The sequence below is a fragment of the Mobula birostris genome, chromosome 5 (genome assembly GCF_030028105.1).
Source record: "Mobula birostris isolate sMobBir1 chromosome 5, sMobBir1.hap1, whole genome shotgun sequence".
Lineage (NCBI taxonomy): Eukaryota > Metazoa > Chordata > Chondrichthyes > Myliobatiformes > Myliobatidae > Mobula > Mobula birostris.
The window spans coordinates 11,531,482-11,557,398 of record NC_092374.1 but is presented as its reverse complement, the minus strand read 5'-3'; the positions used below and the strand labels follow the sequence as shown (position 1 = coordinate 11,557,398).

The 25,917-nt window shown below is 41.6% G+C and overlaps 1 protein-coding gene across 1 annotated transcript in view; it reads right to left on the bottom strand.

Moving 5' to 3' along the window:
- Positions 1–25,917, bottom strand: part of rgs12b (regulator of G protein signaling 12b) — a 159,540-nt gene that overhangs the window by 36,732 nt on the left and 96,891 nt on the right. The window contains exons 5-11 of the mRNA XM_072257618.1: positions 24,037–24,206; positions 17,151–17,243; positions 10,315–10,458; positions 9,887–10,066; positions 7,550–7,694; positions 4,940–5,055; positions 2,307–2,501 (exon numbers count right to left, since the gene is read on the bottom strand). Coding sequence (XP_072113719.1) covers positions 2,307–2,501; positions 4,940–5,055; positions 7,550–7,694; positions 9,887–10,066; positions 10,315–10,458; positions 17,151–17,243; positions 24,037–24,206 — 1,043 coding nt within the window. The remainder of the gene's footprint in view (positions 1–2,306; positions 2,502–4,939; positions 5,056–7,549; positions 7,695–9,886; positions 10,067–10,314; positions 10,459–17,150; positions 17,244–24,036; positions 24,207–25,917) is intronic.

Below are 25,917 nucleotides of genomic sequence, written 5' to 3'. Positions count from 1 at the left end.
ATCATGGCTGATCATCCAACTCAGAACCCTGTACCAGCCTTCCCCCCATACCCCCTGATCCCTTTAGCCACAAGGGCCATATCTAACTCCCTCGGTATACTTGGTTGATCCCCATATTTTGCTCATTAATCTGAAGACATTTCTAACTTTGCTGAATTTGCACTAAATGTCATCCTTGGTCCCACCATCTTGCCAAATGATGCTGCCCAGCTAGGTGAATCCAGTGGTGCTGAGTAAGTCAACAGCATATGCCTTGATAGGACGAGCAGAGTCTACATTGATGGTCATTGTCTCAGTCTTTCTCTGGCTGTTTCGAGTCCAACCCTGTCCACCATATGTACACAGGCACGGAGTTTTCTTTTGCACCTGCTCATACGTATGTGATGGTAATGCAAGGTCATCCACAAGTTCTCCTATCGGCACTCAATCCTACGTTCTGTTGCTTTGTCGATATCTAATGGTTCCCTGTAAAACATTCTGAATAATTCAAAACAGTCACCTGGAATTCCTTCACAATTTAATTACCCTATGGACAATATGTATCCTCTACTCTGACCTCTTTTGGATATCTAACTATTCATTCACTCAGCTTTAATAGCAAAGGCTTCACTTATCTTTGTGGACACAAGAGACTACAGATGCTGGAGTTTGGAGCAATGCACAATCTGCTGGATGAACTCAGCAGGTCAAGCAGCATCAATAGAAGGACAGAAACTGTTGATGGTTGGAGTCATCTTACACTACTCAACAGTCCAGCAACCATGTCCAAATCTCTTCTTGCCACTCCCCTCTCCGCTCTCAGTCTTGAAGCAAGATTTCAACCTGAAATGCTAAAATTTTCTTTCCTCTCACTGGTGCTGCTCGACGTGCTGAGTTTATCCAGCAGATTGTGTGTTTCCTTATCATTGCCTAAACTCTAAAGCTTTCTCCTTAACTTCACCCTTGGTTTCTCTTCACATCCAAAGACCTCTTGAAAATCTCGGTATGACATTTTCAGTTAATTCTGCTGGTACAGCTCTGCAGTTGCTTTGACCTATTAATCTATGACATGTGTACAATGTTTAAGGCACTTTATAAATGCAAGTCGATGCTGTTACGGATTAACATACACTCCAAACCAACTAAATCAGTGGTTGTGATATTTATAGAGAGGCTTTAGAAAAGTATGTGGGAAACCCTGCAAGCTTGGTTCTAATGAAACATATGTTGTTATTGCAACTGTTATCTTCTGTTCTGGGGTGGGTGGCAAAAAAGGAAGCGGCACTTGGAAGTAGGGAAGGGATTGGAGGGTTTGCTCCTGATCATTTCAGGAGAAAGTGAGAGAACTCTATTGATGAGGTAACTTTCAATTCTTGAGTGTCACAGCAATGCAAAAGGCATAGCCTTCTGCCATCAGCAGCTGTGGACTCCATTTCAATGCCAGATTTCCTGAGCTCTGGAAAATACAGCAAACAATTATTTAATTTAAATCAATCCCCAACTGCATTGTGAAAGTCTCAACAGCCTAAATGTGAAACAGCATGCAAATACCATCACAAAAAAGGCACGACAGCACCTCTAGAGGTTTGCGCAGATCTGGCATGTCATCTAAAACTTTCAAAAACTTCTAATGATGCACACTGGACAGTACCTTGACAGGTTACATCACTGCCTGGTATGGAAACACCAATGCCCATGAACGGAAAAGCCTAAAAAAGTTGTGGATACAGCTCACTTCATCACAGGCAAAACCCTCACCAGCACTGAGCATATCTAGAAGGAGCACAGCCACAAGAAAGCAGTGACCATCAACAAGGACCTCCACCATCCAGGCCATGCCCTCTTCTCACTGCTAAGGAGGTACATGAGCTTTAGGTCCCAAACCACCACCAAGTTTAGGAACAGTTATTACTCTTCAACCATCAGCCTCCTAAATCACTGTGGACAATTTCACCCACCTCAACTCGAAACTGATTCCACAACCTATGATCTTACTTCCAAGGACTCTACAACTCATTTTCTTAGTATTATCTGTTCGTTTATTTGTATATTTATTTATATTATTTGTGCAGTTGTCTTCTTTTGCACATTGGCTGTTTTTCATTTATCCTATTGTCTTTCTCTGTTCTACTGTGAATGCCTGCAAGAAGATGAATCTCAAGGTGGTATATGGTGACATACAAGTACTTTGACAATAAATTTACTTTGAATTTTAACATCTTCTCTCATTTTACATTTTATGTCCATGAGAAGGGGGAATTGTGCTGATACCAACTTAACTCATTTTTCAGTAGGCTGGAAAGGATGCACAAAGCAACTTCACGTACCTTGTCACCTCCAACCAGAAAGAGGTCTACAGCTGCTAACTGGACCTGCAGCTTTTCACACAGATCAGTCAACAGTTGCCGAATAGTAACACCAGACTGAATAGAAACTGTGTGCGAGGAACCATCAGGAAGAATCACAGTGCAGTGCTTTGAAGACTTTTCTCTCTCTGTCACAGGCACTTTGATGGAATCAAACTTTAGGAGAAAGGAGATTTTCAATGAGAATTGAATAACAAACAAGCAAATGGAATAAAATTTGTAATATTAGACTTTAACCCAGCATTACCCCTAGATGGAGAGGTGGAGAGGTCAGTAGTTTTAAATTCCTTGGTGTTATCATATCAGAGGAGCAGTCCTGGGATCAGCACGTAAAAGCCATCACAAAGATGGCACAACAGCACCTATATTTTCTTAGAAGTCTGTAGTTTCGCATGTCAACAAAACTTTGACAAACTTCTATAGATGCACAGTGGAGAGTATCCTAACTGGTTGCATCACAAAGGCTACAGAAAGTGGTGGATACAGCCCAGTCCATCACAGGAAAAGCCCTTCCCACCACTAAGTACAGTTGTATAGTTACATTGAGCACTGCCACAAGAAAGCAGCATCCATCAATAAAGACCCCCACCATCTCTTCTTGCGATAATGACTGGGCAGGAAGTACAGAAGCCTTAGGTCCCACATCACCAGGTTCAGGAACAGTTATTACCCTACAGCTATCAGGCTTCTGAGCCGGCGTGAATAACTTCAATCACCACTACTCTGAATCGATTCTACAACCTACAGACTCATCTTTCAAGGACTCTTTTCAACACACATACTCAGTATTTTATTTTCATAGTTTATCTTCTTTTGCACATTGGCTGTTTGTCAGTCTTTCTTTAAGTATAGTTTTCCATAAATTCTATTGCATTTCTTTTCTTCCTGTAAATGTATACAAGAAATGAATTTCAAAGTAGTGTATGGTAACACATACACACTTTGATAATAAATTTACCTAACTTTGAACTTAAAACTTAAAGAATAAAAGAAATTCAGTTGACAATTTGTGATAGTTGGAGTTGAAAACATTCACAAAAATGTGGGAAGTTGTCAAAAAATAGTCAAAGTATCACAATCATATTGTGTACATATATGTTTTTGTCTGTATGCACATCTGCGTGAATGCATACACATGCGTGGCTGACTATTGTACCAGTTAACTTTAAAAAGTGTAGAACGTTTAGCACAGTGTGTTTTTTTAGATTAAACTACTTAATTCATCAAAACACTGATGCAGAAGATCACACTATGGTCTAGAAATTCTCATCTTGGGTCTTGAGCAACACACACAAAATACTAGAGGAACTCAGCAAGTCAGGCAACATTTATGGAGAGGAATAAACAGTTGACACCTGGGTCTCAAACCCAGATATTGGTAAAACCCAGATATATGTATTGGCAGTCAAATTGTGCTACAGGTACTTCTTTCCTGGAGGTGAGCTCTGAACAACTGGCAGGGAGGATGACAGAATCAGAAGTACACTGATGGTGGGATTGGGTATGCGGTTAGGATTGGCAGAGATGTTAAAGGTTTCAGAGTGCGTGGGGGCAGCAGGTTGGGAAGTCAGGACTGGATATTTTAATTGATCATTTCATGAGCTTGTGAATTATACAATTCTTTAGCATAACAGTTTACGTACTGTATATTTAGGACATTCAAGCATGTTAATGATCTCTGAATAAGACACAAGATTTGTTACAATAATGTAAAATATTCAACGTCAGTTTTAATCTGCTCGTTTCCCTATTACCTTGATCCCTTTATCCTACTCTCAAGCTGTCAATTCCTTGATAAACATCAGTTTAACGTGGCATCTTGATTGAAATCAACCCAATGTGCATTTTAAGTGAACTTTAATAGGGCAATCTGATTGTGATGTACTTCTCCCAAAGTCCACCCCCATGTACACTTCTGAGGGGATCACCACAGAGGGTTGCTCTCCCCAATGAAACTATTGAAAGGCTCAGAAAAAAGCGTATGGTGGAGAATATGTTTCCAATAGTGGGGAAGAATAGAACCAGAGGGCACAGCCTCAGAATACAAGGACATCTCTTTAGAACAGAGATGAGGACAACTTTTTTTAGCCAAAGGGTGGTGAATTTACAGAATTCATTGCCAGAGATGGTTGTGGAGACCAAGTCATTGGGTATATTTAAAGCAGAAGTTGATAGGTTCTTGATTAGTATGGGCATTAAAGGTTACGGGGAGAAGGCAGGATGTTGAGAGGTAAAATACATCAGCCATAATAGAATTGCAGAGCTTGATGCCTAATTCTGATCCTATGTTTTATGGTCTTATGAAGAATGTAGTGAATTGTAATGCCCCTTCTACCACTGAAGTGCCAGTGGCTTTATTAAACCTTGAATGGATCTGAGATATACGAAACATACCTTCTACCAGCATTCCAAGTACTTATATTGAGTAATTTTGAAATAAACAGATTTAGAGATTCCTTTCTAATCCTAATGTAAACCAGAGCTGCTGAAACATTATTAACAAATGAGTTCAAAAGTGTTTAAGAATCAGATGCTCAGCAGAAGCACCTCTAGAACAGTGGGACAGCTACCAGCTCTTTTTTTTTTGCACTAACCTCTTGTCTGTTATTTCCTGGACTGCCAACCGTTATCAACTCAGTGCTAGTGGATGAAGATGTTGATCCAAAGGATTCCCGATGCCATGGAAGCAGCCCATTACTTGCAGAGAGGTCTAGTGAGTAAAACAATATTCACCGCATTAACTTCAAGGAGCTCTTCAGAACCCTTCGAATTTACCCACATTCCCATCAATTCCCCTCAGATTCTGTCACATCTACACACAAGCAGCAAATTAACCCATCAACTTGCACATTTCTGGGATGTGGGAAGAAACCCATGCGGTCTCTGGAGAATGTTCAAACTCCACACTGAGAGCATCTGAGGTTAAAGCTGAGTCCGGAGTGCTGGAGTTGCATGTCAACAGCTCTACTAGCTATGCCATTTTGTGAAAATGTAACTTTACCAGCATGTATCAAAGTTAGAACAACACACACAAAATGCTGGAGGACCTCGGCAGGTTACCTATGGAGAGGAATAGACAATGTTTCAGGCCAAGAACCTTCATTGGGACCGGAAGGGAAGGGGAAAGAGCCAGAATAAAAAGCTGGGAGGAGGGGAAGGAGTACAGGCTGGCAGGCAATAGGTGAGAACAGGAGAGGGAGAAGGAATCTGATAGGAGAGGAGAATAGACTATGAGTGAAAAGGGAAGGAGGAAGGGCAGATCGATTTCTCTAGCTTCTGGTAATGGTTCCCCTTCCCTTCCCTCTTCTTTCATTCTCATCTCCAGCTTCCTTCTTAACTCTCCAGTTCGCCTCACCTGCCCATCACCACCCCTGGTGCCCCGTGCTCCTTCCCTTTCTCCCATGGTCCATTCTGCTCTCCTATCAGATTCCTTCTTCTTCAGTGGTTTACCTTTTCCACCTATCACCTCCCTGCTTCTTATTTCTTCCCCACCTACCTGGCTTCACCTATCACCCTTCTAGTTTGTAGTCCTTCCTCTCCACCCAGCCTCTCATTCTGGCATCTTCCCCCTTCCTTTGAATTCCTAGTGAAGGGGTTTGGCCCAATATACGTTGATTGATTATTCATTTCCATAGATGCTGACTGACTTGTTAAGTTCCTCCAGTATTTTGTCTGTGTTGCTCTTGATTTCCAGCATCTGCAGAATCTCTGTGTTATGATTACCAGAGTTAGTACATCTTTACCAGCAGACTCAAATCCTCCGGTAATAAAAGCCCAGCTGGTACAGTAACACAGCAGTTAGCCCCAGGGTCCACAAATATATCAAAGTTGGTACATCTTTACCAGCAATCTCAAATCCTCCAGTAACAGAGGCCCAGATGGCCTGGTAACATAGGGGCTGGTGTTACACTTTACAGCACCAGTGATCAGAGTTCAATTCCCGCTATTGTTTGTAAGGACTTTGTACCTTCTGCCTGTAATCGTGTGGGTTTCCTCTGGGTGCTCCCACATTCCAAAGATGTATGCATTAGTAAGCTGTGGGCATGCTATGTTGGTGCTGGAAGCTTGGCCACAGTTGCACTCTGTTGTTTGTTGACACAAACAACATATTTCACTTTATGTTTTGACGTACATGTGACAAATAAAGCTAATCCTTAAAATACCATTTGCCTTCTAATTACTTGCTGTATTTGCATGTTAACATTCAGTGATTTGTGTGCTCCTAGGTCTGTTTCAACATCAATATTTTCCAGTCTCTCAACAGTTAAAAAGCACCCAGCCACCATCCCACCACCCCCCTTCCCATTTTGTGCATGGCCTCAAAACTTTTCATACAACAACAGGATAGAAGCCACCAGGCCCAACCTGTTGTTATAAGAATATTGAACAGTCCCTTTGGACAATACAATGGACATTTGACCTCGCAGTCTACCTCATTATGACCTTGCACCTTACCGTCTGCTTGTAATGCACGTATTCTGTTGCTGTTATGCCTTCTCCTGCAGTCTGTTATTGCTTTTCTCTGGTACTGCAGAACCTCAACACACTGTAATGAAATTATCTGTATAGATAGCAAGCGAAACAAAGCTTTACACTGTACCAATTTACAATTACACTCCACTTGCCATGTTCTTAGTCACTTAGATTTGCACTGAAAGTTTCCTTTAAATACTCACCCTGCTCTCAATCCTCACTAGTTTTATGAAGCTGCAATGTAATTTCCTGACTCTTGAACTCAATTCCCTGATGAGTAAAGGCAAGAATGCCATCTGCTTTCTTTACCACCTTATCAATCTGTGCAGCTTTTCAAAACTCTAGGGTGTTGATCATCTGAATATTGGGATATCTCAGCTTCAATCTCACAAACTTATCTGGCACTTCTTTACTAATTCAATTCAGTTCGGTTCCTCATTCTCTCGAGACTCTTGATTCTCTTGTATTTCTGCAGTTTCTTATTGGAGCAAACTTCAAAGACAAGTTGTTGTCCTCCCCTACATTTCCTTATTCTCCATTATAAATTCTGCCATGTCTTTAAAGGAACACTTATCCTCTCCAGTTTCTTTACTGCATCACTACAGAAGCTCTTACAATCTATTTGCTCTAATATTCTGTCTTCCCTTTCTCTCTATCAGTCTGCCTTTACCAAGGTTAAAAAAGGCAGATTTTAGCACCACTGTAATATGTGCAAGATTAACAAAACTCACCAGCACGCGAGTCCCCATTGTCTTTCCTCTTCTGAATTCGTCCCAGGCTCCTTCGCGACCAGGAAAAAAATGTTTTCTTTTTATTGCCATTGTCATCTTCAAGTTCACTATTTAGTATCCTACTTGATTTTGGTTTTGTGCTGGACTAAATAAGAAACAAATCTCTGGTGAGTAAGGCACACGATTATAAAATTACCTTTGGTTGCACATGAGTTTGTATGTTATTATTTTGGTCTTATGAGTGAGGCAACTGCTTGAAACTGTCTGAAAATTTATTGAAACCTCACAGCCTTTCCAAGTTTCACTCTCTTCTAAGTTCTTGCTAAACCAAATAGTGATAATTGGCTTATTAATGTTACAAGTACCGAGATGCAAGGAAAAGCTTTTGTTTGCATGCCATCCAGACAGAACAAGCACATGGAGAAGGAAAACAAACCAGAATACACAATCAACACACATCAAGGTTGCTGGTGAACGCAGCAGAATACACAATGTTGTGCAACAGTTACAGAGAAAATCCAGTGCAGATAGACAAATAATGAGCAAATCTTGAGGAACATTACAAAATACTGGGGGATTTCAGCAGGTCCGGCAGCATCCATAGAAGAGAATAAACAGTAGACATTTTAGGCCAACACCAATCCACTGCACAATAATGTTTAATGGGATGGGAAGGTAAATTGAGAGAACAGGAGTTTATCCTAGAAGAGGCCCATTCAAGAGCTTAATAACAGAAGGAAAGAAGCTAGTAGTAATTGTTCTTAAACCTTTTTATTTTCTGCTTGATTGGGAGAGGGTAAAGGGAGAATTTCTAGGGCTGGTATACTTTGACATATGAAGTGGAACTGATGGATTGGTATAATATTGTTCAGTTTAGAATTAGGAGAGGAGATCTTATTGAAACTGAACAATTCTTAAAGAGACTAGAAGGGCCGAGATAGCCTGTTTTCATGCTGTAATTGTTATATGGTTATTTGAATCCACATTTGATGCTTCCCCTGACAGGGGAGCCTGGGATCAGGGAACACAGTTTGATAATAAAAGACAGGCCATTTCCATTAGGATTGCTTTATTCAGAGGGTGATGAACTTTAATAATAACCAGAAGCTGTGAAAGCTTGGCCATTGTGCTTGTTTAACAGAGAGGTATGTGCTTAGTGCTGGAAATTGGTGCTGAGGTAAACAACTAGCTGTGAACGGTGCTGCAGACATGAGGGGCTAACTCACGATTCAACCATAATCATAAACTTACAGTCTTATTGCTAAGATCAGAGGACAAGAGGATGGAAAAATTGGTAAGATATAAGCTGAGCTTTGATTGTATTGAACAGCAGAGCAGAAAGGGGCAAGGGTAGAATGGTGGAACTGTACAAACTTCTTCTTTGGTAGCTCATGTTCATATACACACGTTGAAGTCAATTTAAAACTTTACTGCCACGTTAAGGCCACACTCAGGTTGGAGGAGCAACACTTCATATTCCATCTAGGTAGCCTCCAGCTTGATGACATGAACACTGAATTCTCTAACTTCCAGTAATTTCTCCCCCCTTCACCTTCTTTCTTTTTTCCTCATTCTAGTTCCCCTCTCAACCGCCCATCTCCTCTGTCTAGTGCCTCTCTTAATTCTCCTTCTCCCATAGTTCACAGTTCAAAGTAAATTTGTTATCAAAGTACATACATGTCACCATATACTACCACGAGATTCATTTTTGTAGTAAATACAATAAAATACAATAGAATAAAAAACACAAACAACAAGGACTGACAAACAATATATAAAAGACAACAAACTGTGCAAGTACAAAAAGAGAAAAAAACAAAATAATAATAATAATAAATATGCAATAAATACCAAGAACATGAGTTGTAAGTCCTTGAAAGCGAGTCCACGCTATAGGTTGTGGAACCTGTTCAGTGCTGGGGTGAGTGAAGTTATCCTCTCTGGTTGGACAGCCTGATGGTTAAGGGGAAATAACTGTTCCTGAACCTGGTGGTTGGGACCTGAGGCTCTTATACCTTTTTCCTGATGGCAGCAGTCTCACTATCCTCTCTTATCACTTCCTTCTTTTTTCAGTCTTCTAGCTATCCCCTCCCAGTTTCTTACAACCCCTCCTGGACACATATAGCTACCCCCTCACCTGGTTTCACCTATTACCTGCCATCTTGTACTCCTTCCCCTCCCCGCACCTTCTTATTCTGGCTTCCTTCCCCTTCCTTCCCAATCCTGATGAAGGGTCTTGGCCTGAAACGTCGACTGTTTGTTCCCCACCCTGGGGAATGTGTGTGTGTTTCTATGGATTTCCAGCATCTGCAGAAGTGCTAGTAGTTAAATACCAACCTTGTTTGGGGAAGAAACATTGGAGCGGTCCGAACTGGCACTGTGCTTTGAGGCTGGACTGCAAGGTATCTGATATGGATCTGGCAAAGCACGACCCTCCACTTCTGCCAACATACATTCTTGGTACAACGTTGACTTCAGGAAACGGGTATAGCTGTCAAACTTCATCAGGCTGAAAATCTACTTTGAAGAAAAGAAATGCTGTGTTATATGTATTCTTCTTTTCATCTTCGTGTGTTTGCTGAATGATCTGCTGTGTAAATGGACCATGAAATGATGATTGCTCTTGGATCAGAATCTAATATCACAGACTTAACTGAAAACTCTTTTGTCAAGATATTTTTAAATACTAGTGTGCTATTCATACAAATTATATTAACTTGAAGCTTTCCAGATTAGTAAATGAATACATGCACCTCTTGCTATACCTGCAACTGTTGCTCTTTAAACATATCGGGGTGTGGTGCATTGATGATATCGTCAGCTAACTGTGCCTGGCTGTCGATATTGACAGGGGTGACTGCTTTGTTGGACAAGAAATTGTTGTAGATCTCCCGAGCTCGAGACAAAAGCTGTGAACGACAGTGAAATTAGACAAACAACAAAGAGAATACTGGCAGTAAAAAATATCCAATTATCATTATCAACACATAGATGATTTTCAATTAAATGCACGAAGGAAGTGAAAATTGTGATACATTTAATCTCTTCCTTACTATCTGAGCTAAACATTGGAATATGTAACTAATATACAACTAGGTGTTTTGGAGAGATAGGGCTGAGTGCATGGAACACACTGCCAAGGGCAATTATAGATGCAGATACATTAGGGACATTTAAGAAACTCTTAGATAAGCACATGGATGAAAGAAAAATGGAGGGCCATGTGGAAGGGAAAGATTAGATTGATTTTAGAGTAGGTTAAAAGGTCAGCACAACAACGTGGGCCAAATGACCTGTACTGCACAGTTCGATTTCTTGCTTTGATCAATTATAAAGAAAGACGTTTGGTAAAATTTTCCCAAACTCCTTTCTTTATAATTATCAAAGCAAGAAAATTGAAAATAACAACAAAAAATTCTGTCAATAAAGTCAAATTGATTCGGCCTAGGCCTCCAAAAAAGATTAAAATGATGGATCTTTTCTCCAGCACCAGTTTTGCAAATGTAACCACTAAATAGCCAGTCTCTCCAAGTCAGGTAGATTGAAGTTAAACTAGCTTCACTGTGTTTTTTATCCTAATGCATTCTATTACAAACTTTAATGGGTCAATGGACTGAGATTTTGCACAAGGATTTTTCTCAACACATCTGAAATAAAGAGGGCAGCATCTTTAGATTAAATCATATAGAGAGTACAATGCAACAAGCTAACTGCCAATCACAGCAAGCTAAACCCCCAGTCCAACACACTTTTCCCACATTTCCAGCATTTGCTTTTCCAAAGTTCCTTCTGAAGATGAATCAATCTGTATCAAAACTGTGAAATACTGAAAACACTAAGCAGTTCAGGCAGTATTTTTAGAGAGAGAAAAACAGAATTAATTTTAAAAACAATTCAACAGAACAATCTGTTTCAATCGTCTTACAATTCTACCTCTCATCATTCTTTGTACATAATAGCTATTTTCTCTCACCTATACGGTGACACAACTAGTACAGCTCCTGTCATACAGCGTCAGAAACCCAGGTGCAATCCTGACTTTATTGCTGCCTGTGTTCTCTCTGTGACCACATGGGGTTTCCCGGATGCTCTAGTTTCCTCCCATACCCCAAAGACATGCATGTTGTTCGGTTAAATTGGGCATTTGATCACTAATTTAATTAGTTTGGCACATTGTGAGCCAAGGTGCCTGTTCCTTTGCTGTATCGTTCTACATAAACCACTCCTAGTATAGAGATTATCAGTAGAATCTGGCTAGAGACGTTAATCGATAAGAGTGTGGGGGAGGGGTGTAGTGTGTTGGTGTGCTGAATGAACTGAAGGGGTTAATGTACGATTCATTTACATTCATTTCGAGAGGACTACAATATAAAAGCAAGAATGTAATTTTGAGAATTTATAAGGCACTGTTGAGGTCTCACTTGGAGTCTTATGAGCAGTTTTTGGGCCCCTTATCTAAGAAAGGATGTGCTGACATTGGACAGGGTTCAAGGGAGGTTCACAAAAATGATTCTGAGACTGAAAGGCTTATCATAGGAGGAGTTTTTGATGGCTCTAGGCCTGTACTCACTGGAGCTCAGAAGAATTGGGGGGAAGGGGTGAATCTCACTGAAACCTATCAAATACTGAAAGGCCAAACAGAGTGAACGTGGAGAGGATGTTTCCTCCAGTGGGAGAGTCGAGAACCAGAGGGCACATCCTCAGACTAGAGGGATGTCCACTTAGAACAGAAATTAGAAGAAATTTCTTTAGCTAGAGAGTGGTGAATCTGTGGAATTCGTTGCCATAGGCAAAGTCATTGGCTATATTTAAGGCAGAGGTTGATAGGTTCCTAATTAGTCAAGGCATGAAAAGTTACAGGGAGAAGGCAGGAGACTGGGACTGAAAGGAAAATGGATTAGCCATGATGAAATGGTGGAGCAGACTCAATGGGCCAAATGGCTTAATTCTGCACCTATACCTTATGTTGCAATCCACAGTAGCCAGACAAAGCTTACCATCCCAGTGCAATCCCTTGTTGAAGAGGTAAGATCATTCTTGATGCTTCGAGACTCAAAACACCTTGTCATCAAGAACACCCAGCCGGACGTGAGATCAGGCAGGAAGTGGTCAGTCCATGTAGCAATTGATGAGGCAGAGTCTAGATTGAAGCACAAGGAGACGGTTGGGACTATCCAGCTAGGCCGCCAGGGACTCGGATGGACAACCCACAAGTGGTGGTCATCTTCTACAGGTAAAGAGCGTCGTGAGCTTGTAACACAAGAAGTACGAGAGGTAGAAGAGGAGAAGAGGTTAGCAAAAACAGCTGGCCTGGCCAAACAAGGAGCTTGGACCCAGTGGGAAAGTGTTGAACAACGACATCTATCTAGGAATATTCTGTGGCAGAAGGAACCGCTCCGCATTTCTTTTCTATGCAGAGCAGCATACGATCTGCTCCCAACACCTGCCAACCTCAGCACCTGGTATGAAGATAAGACAGACAGGTGTGCTGCTTGTGGCGAGAAGGGAACACTTCAACGTATTTTGAGTGCATGCAGAGTCAATCTTTCCAGCGGCATGTACACTTGGAGACATAACAACGTTCTCAAAGTTGTGACAGAAGCGGTTGAGCAGAGAGTACTGCAGCACAACTTATCTCATGCCCCATGCTGCACAGAACATCGCATATCATTTGTGAAAGAAGGCTCCAAGTCAAGGCTGTACAACGCAGGCCCACGATCAAGCATACTTCCCTCAGCCAATGATTGGTGTGTCAAGGCCGACCTGGATGGGAAAGGCAGTTTACCGGAGCAAATAGCTTTCACCACATTGCGTCTAGATATAATCGTATGGTCTGACACCAGTAGAGAAGTGGTTATCGGTGAACTCACAGTCGCCTGGGAAGACAACATCGATGAAGCCCATGAGGGCAAGTTAACCAAGTATGCAGAGTTGAGATCAGAGTGCAGACAGAGAGGGTGGAAGGTCTCATGCTATCCATTCGAAGTAGGCTGCCGTGGGTTTATTGCGTTCACTTTCCAGAAGTGGCTGCGTGACCTTGGCTTCACTAGAAGAGAGATCAAGTCAACCAGCAGGGCTGTAGCTGAGGCAGCAGAGACAGGATCAGCATGGGTGTGGACCAAGTATGTCCAGAGGGGCAGATAGTCGGACAGCGTATACATCTTTTGCAAACCCTTCAGTAGTTGCATAGACACCTGAAGAGCAGACTATCTGTTGGATGGAAGCGACCAACAACTCTGATAGAGGCAGATGCCAAGTTTTTATGCTCACCAGTGGGAGGTGGTGCTTTAGCACTGCTGGCCCACCACCTCCAGGGAGTCTTGATCATAAGCGGGCTGAAACTCCTGAAGACAGGTGGCAGATCAACTGATGATCCCCCTAGTGGTAGCACAGGACAGTTAACATCTTAGTCCACGTGTATTTTCAATTCTAATTGGTATTAAGATTAGTATAAATGGACGGTTGATGGTCAACATAGACTCTGGGCTGAAGGGCCAGTTTCCATGCTCTATGTCTCTATGACTATATAGGTCCCTGGAGTAGTGTAAGTAGAAAGTGGCAGGCGTAGGAAGGATGACATATTGGGCATTGATCTGAGAAACAAGAGGATTTTGAAGCTAAGTGGAATAGAGATTTATGGACAGAGGCTAAGATTGAGTGTTGGAGCCTCAAGAGCTAGTAATCATTTAGAAAATGAGAAGAGAAAATCATTCAGTGTCATGCTCTGTAGCGGTTGCACTTTATTCTCTTATGTCTTCCCTTGTTTCACCTCGAAGCACTGTGTAATGAGTCACACTGTATGAACATTATGCAAGACGGGATTTTCACTGTATCTCGGTACATGTGATCGTAATAAACCAATTCCAGTTCAGCATCTCAAGAGCTGGTTTGTGGTCAGAGCGTCACATTAGGATTCGGTAGGGTGCAGGCTATGGTCGGTGGCTGGGACCAGGATGTGACTGAGAATCAGGGGTGGAAGGGGCAAGTAAAGGAGTTGTTATTAGTTGTAAGCTGTGCCAGGCCTGCACACAAAAATATGTAGAGAAACCAATCATTTATGGCGGTCCCTTCCAATGTAGAATTAACACATCATAATTCCAGGAGTAAACACTGGGAGGACTCAAGTACTGAATTTATTAATCTCAGGTAATCGTGTCAGGGTAAGAGGTAGGGCTATCCACCTCCTTTCTCATTCCAGGTCTGCTGCATGATCTTTACTGAACATAGAACAGTACAGCACAGATGTTTTGCTGAACTTTTAACCTGCTCCAAGATCAATCCAAACCTTCCATCCCACAGAGCCCTCCATTTTTCTTTCATGCATGTGCCCATCTCAGAGTCTCTTGAATATCCCTTTTGTATCTGCTTGTACCCTGCCACTATGCTACGCAGAACAGTACAGCACAGTACAGGCTCCTTGGCCCACAATATTGTGCTGACCCTTCCAACTGCTCCAAGATCAACCTAACCTTTCCCTCCCACATAGCCCTCCGTTACTGCAATTGTACAGAGTGGTGGTGAGGCCACTCTGGAATATAGCGAGCCATTTTGGTTCCCTTATCTAAAAGTGACAGAGTAACATTGGAGACTGCAGTACAAAGGCAATTCACTGCCATAACAAGGTTGTCCTACCAGGTAGTTTGAACATTGATTCCTCCAAGTTTAGCAGAACAGTAAGTAGTCCCAAATGTATCTAGTTTTTCTACCACCAACCCTGGCAGTGCGTTCTATGTACCCACCATCTCAGTGTAAAAACCTACCTCAGAAATCTTCCTATACTTTCCTCCTTGACTACAGCTCTGCATTCAGTATTATAATTCCAAGCAAACTCCTGGACCCGGGACTCAACATTGCCCTTGGCAACTGGATCCTTGACTTCCTGACCAACACACTGCAATCATATTTCCAGTGCTCCTTTGTTTGTTTTTTTTTACACAATTTATTTGTCTTTTTTTCTTTTTTCTCATGAATTACCCTCATTCATGCATTAACTCTGCATCAGATATGCTATTTTGACAATCATGTTCTCCACCCTATCACACACATTCTCTCTGGTCTTTCCATCTCTCCCCCTTCAGCGTAAACTGAGCTTGTTTTCTCATTTTTCTAGTTCTGATGAAAACTCGTGGACTTGAAAAGGGGTATCTGCTTTTCTCTCCAAAGATACTGCCTGATTTTTAAATTTTTATTTAAAATTTTCCATCATTTTCTGCACTTTGATCCTATGACTATCACAGGGGTATGATAATTGCAATAAGTGCCCAGTTGAATTTCCAGCATAAACTGTAACAAGAAAAGTGATCACAATCAATCTATTGTGCTGAAGAAACAGTGCAATGGGGATCCAATATCCACAGCCATGATGTTTTATTATTTGTTTTCTTTTAATATATCCTGTTAACTTCATAAAGTCATAGTCATACAACACAGAAAGGCATTTCGGCCCACCAACCACTTTGCCCATCTACACTAAGCCATATCCTTCTATGAAGAGTCTACTCTAAATAAAGAGCCTGTCTAAATGCCTCTTAAACATAGTGATTGTATCTAGTCTCATCAGCTCCTCTGGTAGTGTGTTCCAGATATCAACTAACCTCTATGTAAAAAACCTTCCCCTTCAGATCGCCTTGAAATTTCTTCCCCTCACTTTAAACCTATGCACAGCTGTTTTTGATATCCACACCATACCCAGAGTAGAAGATTCTGACTCTCTGCTCTGTCTCCACACCCACAATTTTATATACCACTATCAAGTTATCCATCATATCCATCAACTTCCTTTGCTCTTGGGAAAACAAACACAGCCTAGCCAATCCCTCCTTATAACTACACACACAAAATGCTGGTAGAACGCAGCAGGCCAGGCAGCATCCATAGGAAGAAGCACAGTCGACGTTTCAGGCCGAGACCCCCTGACGAAGGGTGTTACAAGAACAAAGAAAATGAGACAAAGAAAAACAAGTCGTGGTTATCTCATATTCAAACAAGATAAACGACATTCCAGTGATAAAAATACACCTATAAGATAGCCAGATTAAAGTGGCGTGACACCTCAAAAAAATGAGAAGCTTCTAGAAAATACAGTATCAGCTATACTACAACTATTTACTGACCAATTACACGTATACAGGCGATTTATAAACAAGCATAGGAAAGTTAAACTAAGAAAAATAATGGTTCCTCACCCTAATCCAACACAACTAAAGTCTTCTAATCCAGGCAACATCCCAGTGATATCCTTGCGATATGCCTGCACTACCCTCTCTACTGCAATCCTATCCTTCACATAGTGTGCTGACCAGAAATGCACATAGCACTTCAAATGTGGTTTAATCATTGTGGGTGTTATAGTCATCATGGGCCGGACGGGTTGTATTATTCTATGTTAACTAATGTTGTGTGCAATTTCCTTGAGATTTTAATCTGAAAACACTCACTTAAAATTTCACTATCTCAAATATCTTCCCTTTCCTCATTCTATCTGCACTGATCTGGATCTGCATATGTCCTCCCATGGCACTAGTCTAAGTCAGAAAGTTCAAGGAAAAGAACATTTATGTGGAAAATAATAAAACAGTTAATCTTTTAAAATAATTCTCACCTGTTTCTTGTCATGTTGAGGAATTTGGCTGAAATACTCGCAGTTCTGCCAGAATAATATATTTTCTTCACTAAATTCTTTCTTCAGAAACTCCTAAAAAAAATAAGAAAATTCCCTCATTAATACGGTATATCAACTATAGAACACCTTATATATGTTAAGATGGCAGCGCGTGTGTATTGCGAGGCTCAGTGTCTTACCAGAAGCAATTCTAGGGGAAATATTGTGATGCACCTTACTTGCAGAGAAATCTTGTATATCTGAACCTTGAAGTTATATACTGAACAGGAGGATAAAATCAAGAGTATTATATGACTGCTGCCTTGTAAAGAAATGCTAATCTCCAGCAGAAATGGAAATTTAAATGCCAGTTCCCTTTTCTTCAGATAGAACTTCCAAATCGATTGGCGCGATTCATATCAGACAACTGCTACATTTGTTTACCTGACAACATCTACTGCATTTCCAAATAATCTGTCATACATCAGGAGTAAAGGATTAAAGGAATTACAACTTTGTTTCTCTTTCTAACTGGCCTGCAGTAACCCAAATCGTGAGACCTTTTGGAAATAAGTCAACAGGAAAAAAATACTAATTGGAGCCCTCTAAATGTTGACTTTTGAAGTAGAGTCACGGGATTGCAGCACCGGTAATTCAGGTTCAATTCCCATCACTGTCTGTAAGGAATTTGTACATTCTCCCCATGACTGCATGGGTTTCCTCCAGGCACTCTGGTTTCCTCCCACATTCCAGACATACCAGTTAAGGTTAGTAAGTTATGCGCATGCTAATTTGGTGTTGGAAACATGGCAACACTTGCAGACTGCCCCGGCGCATCCTTGGACTGTGTTGGTCACTGATGCAAACAACGCATTTCACTGTATCACAAACAAAAGTAAATCTGCAGATGCTGGAAATCAAAGGTATTTCTGGGAATAATACAGAAAGTGCAGGGTCAGTTCATTGCAAAGAGGAAGAAAGATTCTAAGGGGAGTAAGGGGCGACCATGGCTGACAAGGGAGGCCAAGGACAGTATAAAAATAAAAGAGAAGTATAACACAGCAAAGATGAGCAGAAAGCCAGAGGATTGAGAAACTCTTAAAGAGCAACAGAGGATAACTAAAAAGGCAATACAGGGAGAAAAGATGAGATATGAAGGCAAGTTAGCCAAGAATATAAAGGAGGATAGTAAAAGTTTCTTTAGGCATGTGAAGAGGAAAAAAATTAGTTAAGACCGAAGTTGGGCCCTTGAAGACAGAAATGGGTGAATTTATTATGGGGAACATGGAATTGGCAGATAAGTTGAACAGGTACTTTGGATCTATCTTCACTAGGGAAGATACAAACAATCTCCCAGATGTAATAGTGGCCGGAGGACCAAGGCTAATGGAGGAACTGAAGGAGATTCACATTAGGCAGAAAATGGTATTGGATAGACTGATGGGACTGAAGGCTGATAAATCCCCAGGGCCTGATGGTCTGCATCCCAAGGTACTTAAGGAGGTGGCTCTAGAAATCGTGGACGCATTGGTAATTATTTTCCAATGTTCTATAGATTCAGGATCAGTTCCTGAGGACTGGATGGTAGCTAATGTTATCCCACTTTTTAAGAAAGGAGGGAGAGAGAAAACAGGGAATTAGAGACCAGTTAGCCTGACATCAGTGGTGGGGAAGATGCTGGAGTCAATTATGAAGGATGAATTAGCGGCACATTTGGATAGCAGTAACAGGATCAGTCTGAGTCAACATGGATTTATGAGAGGGAAATCATGCTTGACTAATCTTCTGGGATTTTTTGAGGATGTAACTATGAAAATGGACAAGGGAAGCCCAGTGGATGTAGTATACCTGGACTTTCAGAAAGCCTTTGATAAGGTCCCACATAGGAGATTAGTGGGCAAAATTAGAGCACATGGTATTGGGAGTAGGATACTGACATGATTAGAAAATTGGTTGGCAGACAGGAAACAAAGAGTAGGGATTAACAGGTCCCTTTCAGAATGGCAGGCGGTGACTAGTGGGGTACCGCAAGGCTCAGTGCTGGGACCGCAGCTATTTACAATATATATTAATGATTTAGATGAGGGATTAAAAATAACATGAGCAAATTTGCAGATGACACAAAGCTGGGTGGCAGTGTGAAATGTGAGGAGGATGTTGAGATAATGCAGGATGACTTGGACAGGTTGGGTGAGTGGGCAGATGCATGGCAGATGCAGTTTAATGTGGATAAATGTGACGTTATCTACTTTGGTGGCAAGAACAGGAAGGCAGATTACTATTTGAATGGTGTCAAGTTAGGAAAAGGGGAAGTACAATGAGATCTAGGTGTCTTTGTTCATCAGTCACTGAAAGTAAGCACGCAGGTACAGCAGACAGTGAAGAAAGCTAATGGCATGTTGGACTTCATAACAAGGGAAGTTGAGTATAGGAGCAAAGAGGTCCTTCTGCAGTTGTACAGGGCCCTAGTGAGACCACACCTGGAGTAGTTGTACAGTTTTGGTCTCCAAATTTGAGGAAGGACATTCTTGCTATTGAGGGAGTGCAGCAGAGGTTCACGAGGTTAATTCCCGGGATGGCGGGACTGTCATATGTTGAAAGATTGGAGCGACTGGGCTTGTATACACTGGAATTTAGAAGGATAAGAGGGGATCTGATTGAAACATATAAGATTATTAAGGGATTGGACATGCTAGAGGCAGGAAACATGTTCCCGATAGACAATAGGTGCAGGAGTATGCCATTCGGGCCTTTGAGCCAGCACCACCATTCACTGTGATCATGGCTGATCATCCACAATCAGTACCCCGTTCCTGCCTTCTCCCCATAACCTTTGATTCCGCTATCTTTAAGAGCTCTATCCATTTCTTTCTTGAAAGCATCCAGAGACTTGGCCTCCACAGCCTTCTGGGGCAGAGCATTCCGTGCATCCACCACTCTCTGGGTGAAAAAGTTTTTCCTCTACTCCGTTCTAAATGGCCTACCCCTTATTCTTAAACTGTGGCCTCTGGTCCTGGACTCACCCATCAGCGGGAACATGCTTCCTGCCTCCAGCGTGTCCAATCCTTTAATGATCTTATATGTTTCAATAAGATCCCCTCTCAGCCTTCTAAATTCCAGAGTATACAAGCCCAGTCGCTCCAATCTTTCGACATATGACAGTCCCACCATGCTGGGAATTAACTTTGTGAACCTACGCTGCACTCCCTCAATAGCAAGAATGTCCTTCCTCAAATTTGGAGACCAAAACTGCACACAGTACTCCAGGTGTGGTCTCACCAGGGCCCTGTACAGCTGCAGAAGGACCTCTTTGCTCTTATACTCACTTCCCCTTGTTATGAAGGCCAGTATGCCATTAGCTTTCTTCACTGCCTGCTGCACTTGCATGCTTGCTTTCAGTGACTAATGTACAAGAACACCTAGATCTCGTTGTACTTCCCCTTTTCCTAACTTGACTCCATTTAGATAATAATCTGCCTTCCTGTTCTTACCACCAAAGTGGATAACCTCACATTTATCCACATTAAACTGCATCTGCCATGCATCTGCCCACTCACCCAGCCTGTCCAAGTCACCCTGCATTCTCATAACATACTCCTCACATTTCACACTGCCACCCAGCTTTGTGTCATCGGCAAATTTGCTAATGTTACTTTTAATTCCCTCATCTAAATCATTAATATATATTGTAAACAGCTGCAGTCCCAGCACTGAACCCTGCGGTACCCCACTGGTCACCGCCTGCCATTCCAAAAGGGACCCGTTAATTGCTACTCTTTGTTTTCTGTCAGCCAGCCAATTTTCAATCCACGTCAGTACTCTGCCCCCAAAATCATGTGCCCTAATTTTGCCCACTAATCTCCTATGTGGGACTTTACCAAAGGCTTTCTGAAAGTCCAGGTACACTACATCCATTGGCTCTCCCTTATCCATTTTCATAGTTACATCCTCAAAAGATTCCAGAAGATTAGTCAAGCACGATTTCCCCTTCATAAGTCCATGCTGACTCGGACCGATCCTGTTACTGCTATCATGTGTCGTAATTTCATCTTTTATAATTGACTCCAGCATCTTTCTCACCACCGACGTCAGGCTAACCGGTGTTGGGGGAGTCCAGAACCAGAGGCCACAATTTGCGAATAAGGGGTAGGCCATTTAGAATGGAGTTAAGGGAAAACTTTTTCACCCAGAGAGTTGTGGATCTGTGGAATGCTCTGCCTCAGAAGGCAGTGGAGGCCAATTCTCTGGATGCTTTCAAGGAAGAGTTAGATAGAGCTCTTAAAGATAGCGGAGTCAAGGGATATGGGGAGAAGGCAGGAACGGGGTACTGATTGTGGATGATCAGCCATGATCACAATGAATGGCGGTGTTGGCTCGAAGGGCCGAATGGCCTACTCCTGCACCTATTGTCTATAAAGCAACACACACAAAATGTTGGAGGAACTCAGCAGGTCAGGCAGTATCTATAGAAAAAAGTACAGTCCACGTTTCAGGCCGAGACCCTGCCGAAGGGTCTTGGCACAAAATGTTGACTGTACTTTTTTCCATAGATGCTGCCTGGCCGCTGAGTTCCTCCAGCATTTTGTGTGTGTTGCACTTCATTGTATGTTTTGTTCCAGTTTAAGATAGCGCTGATGAAGCACGGTGACGACTTGCTGGCAGTAAAAACAATTATTAATTACTTTATTGATCATACTTCTTGATAACAATCACTGCAATCAATAGCACGTAACTCACTTTTCGGAGTCAAGCTTTTGAACCGCCTGAACAACCCGGCATTTTTGCAGTGTGAACTGAAATCCCGAAGGTGCAGGACAGTTGTGGCATGTTATCTACAGGCCAAGTTGACGCAGTGGACCCGAGAGTGAGGAACTAGCCAAAGTTCAAAACAACAGAACCGAAACAAGACAGAGTTGATGCAGTGGGCCATGGGCCCGAGACTGAAGAACCAGCACAGGTTTGACTGATTTAAGCACCAGGCCGAATTGGTTCGGTACGGGCTGAATTGAGGTAAGGCAGCAGGTCCCAGGCCCGAGAGCGTACTGAAGCGGCAGGACCCAGGTCCAAGAGTGATGATCAACCTACCGTTTAGCCAATTTAAGCAACAGGCCAGATTAAAAGGGTCAGGGTGTTGGGAAAGAGACGTGGGATCGGGCCATTGTTCAGTTCGCTGCTATACGAGGTTTAGTCATCTCTACACTGAACTGGGGCTGTGGCCTGCAACTATCAGGCCCCTGGATCAGCTGCTTTGAGCTCACGTTCATGAATTTTGGTTCTGAGTGCTATTTGGTTACTTTTATTGTTTGCACAATTTGTTTTTTTTTGCATATTGGGTGTTTGATGGTCTTTTGTTCAATGGTTCTATTCTGTTTCTTTGTTTTGTAGCTGCCTGTAAGTAGACGAATCTCAAGATTGTATATTGTATACATACTTTGATAATAAAGGTATTTTGAACCCTGTATATATAACAAATAAAGCTAATCTTTAAGAAAATGAGTTGACTTTCTGGCAAAGTTGTAAGTCATTCTGAAATAAGATAAAATAACCTGAGTACACATAAGCATGCAAATTCCAATCAAAATATCGATCTTTACAGCGCTATGAACTGCCTTTCTTTGCCCATATTTTTAATGACATTTAAGATACCACCAAGTAGCTCTGCCATTTCTGAGAGCTTGATTCATCACATTGCCTTATTATCTTGTTTTCCAACCAAAGGTTTTTTTTAAGCATAGCAAAGGATCCTCTTTCCACGCAGATGAGGAGCAATTTCAACTTTTAAGTTCTGCTTTTAATGTCATGAGCTCACAATGAACTTGTTCTGTGCTAAGAGCTGCATTCATGATTCCCCCTCGGAGAAATTTTAACTCGGTAAATATCATAAGTTATTGTACAACATATTTCACACTTACAAGATATGTTACAATAAATAATTCCTACATTATTGTTAAACCCTTTCTCAGCATATTCATGTGCCTATCTGAGAGTCTCTTAAACGGTCCAATGCTATCAGCCCCTACCACCACCCCTAACAGCGCATTCCAGCTTTCCTCCATACTGTAGTAAAAATATTTGCCTTGTCTCCTTTCCCTCTCTCACCTTAAATGCACGCCCTCTAGTACTAGATACTTACAATCCCAGGAAAAAGATGCAAGTTGTCTACACTGTCTATATTTCACATAACTTTAGGAACTTCTATCAACTCTCTCCTCAGCCTCTGTCACTCTAAAAAAAAAAGCAACCCCAGATTGTCCAACCTTTGTTCATAGCACATTCTCCAAACCAGCCTCCTGAAGGCCAGCAAATTATATGCCTTCACAACCACCCTATCAACTTGTGCAACAGCTTTAAGAGATCTACAGACTTGCTCCAAGATCCCTCTGTTTCTCCATACTGCTTAAGAATCCTGCCATTAACCTTCAAGTTCAATCTTCCAGTGCAAAACTTTACATTTTTCCAGATGCTCCAACTGCCGCTCGTCAACCTAGCTATAGCATTGTCTCTACATCCTGTTGTAACCTCCTGTTCTACACTATTCACAATACCACCAACCTTCATGTTGTCTGCAAACACCACCAACCTTTGTAGCGTGTCTTGAATTCTCTGACATTCAGAAGATGAACTATGGGTTCATCAATAGGTCAGGCAGCAAGAGGAACAAACAGTTGACGTTTTGGCCCTAGACCCCTTCATCATGACTGGAAAGGAAGGGGGAAGAAGCTGAAATGTCAACCTTTTTATTAATTTCCATAGATGCTGGCTGAATTGCTGAGTTCCTTCAGCAATTTGTGTGTGTTGTTCTGGATTTCCAGCATCCATCAATAGTGTGGTGTAGATTGCTCACCCTTTAGTGCCCAGATTCTATTACAGGTAAAAGTTTACTTACTGAGAAATATCTGATGCCAACTGGATCTTGCAGGAGTCGCTCAAAGGACACAGCCCAGCTGGCTACCTGTCGTTCTGCATATTTCCTGCAGCTTTGGACACTAGGAAGACTGGCATTGCTGTTGATGCTGTTTTCACTGTTGTAATTTTTGAGATCAGCACCATTTAATTCTGTCAAAAAAGATAATAAATGTGTAATGCAAATAGATTTGCATTGTGCCTGCACCAAAACAAATACAACGGCTGTAAAAACATTTCAATGTCAAAATCAAACAATCTCACAACAACTGGCAGAGCCATTTGCCCCAAAGTTCATGTATCAATACTTTTTGAAAGAGTTATCCAAATTGCCCCACTCCCTTTTTCCACAAAGTCCTGAACCTAGCCAGTTAACATGCATGCAAACGAACAAAGATTCACTGAGTACACTGACGCAAATCTCCAAGCATTCTTTTCATAAATCTTCATTGTTTGGAAACCATCCTAATCACAAAAAGGATATCAAGCACAAATGTTTTGCTTATCAGGAATACCAAATGGAATCGGGAAGTGACCTACGACCTTGACTAGATGTTTCCTCGGTTACAATGGCAAACGTTCTGGCAAAGATATAGCTACACTTTAGGTTTTGGCAAATATTAAAATCAGAAATTCTACAAATATTATTAAAAATCAGAAGTAAAAAAGGTTAAGTCAAGTAATGCTTGAAATGTTTTTGTGCTACAGTTTCAACAAGTTGTAGAGTAGTAATAAGGTCTGGACTGTGGCACATTTTATTATAATTAACATAACAACAGTATCACTTACCAAGTTACTGAATTCATTTTGAAATGGGTGACATTTCTCTCTGTCCCTCGTTAATGAGAGAGAGCCTGTGGCACGTCAAACTGTTGCGCAAATGATAAGTTTTTGTTGACTGCAGATCATGGTCTCTCTTTGGGTGCTTTGCTGTTGCTTGGTGGGCGGTGGGCGCTGATTTTTTTTGCTGAAATGGGTGGGGGAGGCTGATAGGTTGATGCTTGCTGCTACTTGCGCAGGGCAGAGGGGGCTTTGGGGTTCTAAAGTCTTTCTGTTGCTCATTCTTTTGGGGTTCTTCGGTTTTTCATGGATGTCTGCGAAGACTAAGTATTTCAGGTTGTATACTGCATACATTCTTTGATAATAAACGGAACCATTTGAACAAGAATACAATTCCAGTTCAAAGTACAGTACCTTGAAAAAGTATTCAACTCTCAACCTTTTATTCACATAAATGATATTACAACCAAGGATTTTGATCAATTTAACAAAGAATTTTTGAATTTGTGAATCACATGCTCTTTTTTTTATAGAGTCCAAAAAGCAAGGAAAATTGTAAAGAATGAAAAACTAAAAATTCAAAAACTGACATGTCAACAGTTCAAAAGTATTCATCCTCCTTTGTTCAGTGCTCAGTTGAAACACCTCTCTCAACTATTACAGCCATAAGTCCTTTAGATAAGTCTCTATTAGCTTTGCGCAATGTAATGGAGCAAGACTTACCCATTCCTCCTTACTGCTTAGTGCTGAGCCCAAAAAGTTCTACTTTAGTCTCATCAAAGACTTTTTCCACATCTTCTGTCTTTATAGGCAAGGATGTGCTTATTTTTTTAGCATCACCCAGGTAACACCATCCCTACTGTAAAATATGGTGAAAGTAGCATCATGCTATGGGGGTGCTTTTCACTAGCAGGGATTAGAAATCTGGCCAGAATTGATAGGAAAATGAATGCTGCTAAATACAGAGAAATCCTGGATAAAAACCCGCTAGCCGTTGCCAAAAAGCTTAAACTGAGGAAGAAGTTCGTCTTTCATCTGGGTGACCCAGAGCACACTGACAAAGCAACCATGGAGTGGTTTCAAA